Below are 2,061 nucleotides of genomic sequence, written 5' to 3'. Positions count from 1 at the left end.
GTGATTAGTTATATCAAGGTTCATTGCTCAAATATAGCTTGTTAGTTATTATGAAATGTATGACGTATGCATGGAACTAGCTTACCTTCCAAACATAGTTACAGAATCTTCATGGCAAGCAGTTTTGATTAAATCGTACTAAAACCCTGACATGTGAAGTTTATGGCTTTTTCAATTTAATATCACGCTTGTTTCAAATAGGGTAGAACAGATGTAAGTTTCATTATCATATGCACCTGATTTAAGGGATGGTTGAGGTGGCTGAACTGAGATTTAAAATGGTTTAACTTATTCACATCAGTATTGTTAGCCATGACTTAGTGGTTTATACAATGGCTAGAAACTTTTAGTTCAAAGCTCCGTCATCTCTTCACCGATTTGAGATCTAATTACAGTTTTGGACTCAGGAGGTCAAACCCTTTCGATTGATGTATTTGACCATGCCCAAGGTCTCGTATATTAATTTACTCTAATCCTGTCTAAAATAATTTCAAGTGCCACAGCTATTGAGGACTTTCTCTTGTTAAATTACTAATCATTGCTGAAACATAAATTTTGTAATAAATGTTTGAAGCAATCTTTCTTGAATTAAAAAAGTAGATAAATGAAAACTATTTTTCTATAAGTGTGTGTGAGATACATTGGAAGGCACTGTCAACCAAATTCAAATATTTAACATTAAATCTGGTTCGTTCTTTATGTGTACTGGTGATTTTTGTAAATTCTACCCTTATTATTACCATTAACTTCTGAACAAAACAAGCTATTTACACAAGTCAGAGCTAAAAATTAACTTGGTAATTAAGAAACTAGTCTTAACTCAGAGTATTTTTTTGTTGTCTTGCTACAGGTATAAGGCTCTGGATAGGATGGAGCAAGACAGGATGCTCATGCTTCTCCGACACTTGGGTTTTGTACATGGACCTATAAGAGAACACTGTCCAGCCTATCCCAACTGTATGGATAATCTCATTGAAAAAATCATAGCTCAAAAGGCACTTAGGTACGTAGAAAGAAGAAAAATTAGTTTAAACCTAATTGTTTTTTAAACTTCTACTTGAGTAAGCTATGAAGTGTTTTCAAATTAAATAGTGGTTGGGGAGAGAGAGAGTTTCATGTTGAACTATTTATAATTTAATTTAATAGTGATTGTTGTTGTTTTGCTAATAAATTAGCTAGCTTTGTTTCTTATTCATGAAAAACTGAAACACTGATTAGATGAGAAAGTAAAATAAACTTCCCAACTGTTTGAGATTTGATTGTGGTATCTGTGGAAGTTGTTAACGTACCTTGTGTGAAACACTCTGATTGGATGAGAAAGTAAAATACACAAATAAATAAACTTCCCAACTGTTTGAGATTTGATTGTGGTATCTGTGGAAGTTGTTAACGTACCTTGTGTGAAACACTCTGATTGGATGAGAAAGTAAAATACACAAATAAATAAACTTCCCAACTGTTTGAGATTTGATTGTGGTATCTGTGGAAGTTGTTAATGTACCTTGTGTTTCGTTGACTTTATCTTAGGTTTTTAGTAAAACTTGATACTTTTAATTATATGTCTATATTATGTGTCTAGTTAACTTTTTATTGTTTTTTTATTCTGGAATATTGAAAATACTTGTCTTCTGTAAAGAAATGTGATATGTTTTTAATAGTCTCATCACTCAGTTTTATACTGTTCATGATGCAGATATAAAACATGAAGAATGCTATTTTTCATATAAACTTCAAATGTAATGCACAATAGACTTCATTATAACACTAGAGACTGCACCCGTGTACACACAACAGTCTTCGTTATAACACTAGAGACTGCACCCGTGTACACACAACAGTCTTCATTATAACACTAGAAACTGCACCCGTGTACACACAACAGTCTTCATTATAACACTAGAGACTACACCCGTGTACACACAACAGTCTTCATTATAACACTAGAGACTACACCCGTGTACACACAACAGTCTTCATTATAACACTAGAGACTACACCCGTGTACACACAACAGTCTTCATTATAACACTAGAAACTACACCCGTGTACACACAACAGTCT

The 2,061-nt window shown here is 33.1% G+C and overlaps 1 protein-coding gene across 1 annotated transcript in view; it reads left to right on the top strand.

Moving 5' to 3' along the window:
• Nucleotides 1-2,061, top strand: part of LOC106475805 (rho GTPase-activating protein 190-like) — a 22,997-nt gene that overhangs the window by 1,678 nt on the left and 19,258 nt on the right. Inside the window, exon 2 of the mRNA XM_013936480.2 lies at nt 851-1,003. Coding sequence (XP_013791934.2) covers nt 851-1,003 — 153 coding nt within the window. The remainder of the gene's footprint in view (nt 1-850; nt 1,004-2,061) is intronic.

The sequence above is a fragment of the Limulus polyphemus genome, unplaced genomic scaffold, assembly GCF_000517525.1.
Source record: "Limulus polyphemus unplaced genomic scaffold, Limulus_polyphemus-2.1.2 Scaffold9200, whole genome shotgun sequence".
Taxonomy (NCBI): domain Eukaryota; kingdom Metazoa; phylum Arthropoda; class Merostomata; order Xiphosura; family Limulidae; genus Limulus; species Limulus polyphemus.
The sequence above is the reverse complement of the archived record's forward strand: the minus strand, read 5'-3'. Positions and strand labels throughout refer to the sequence as shown.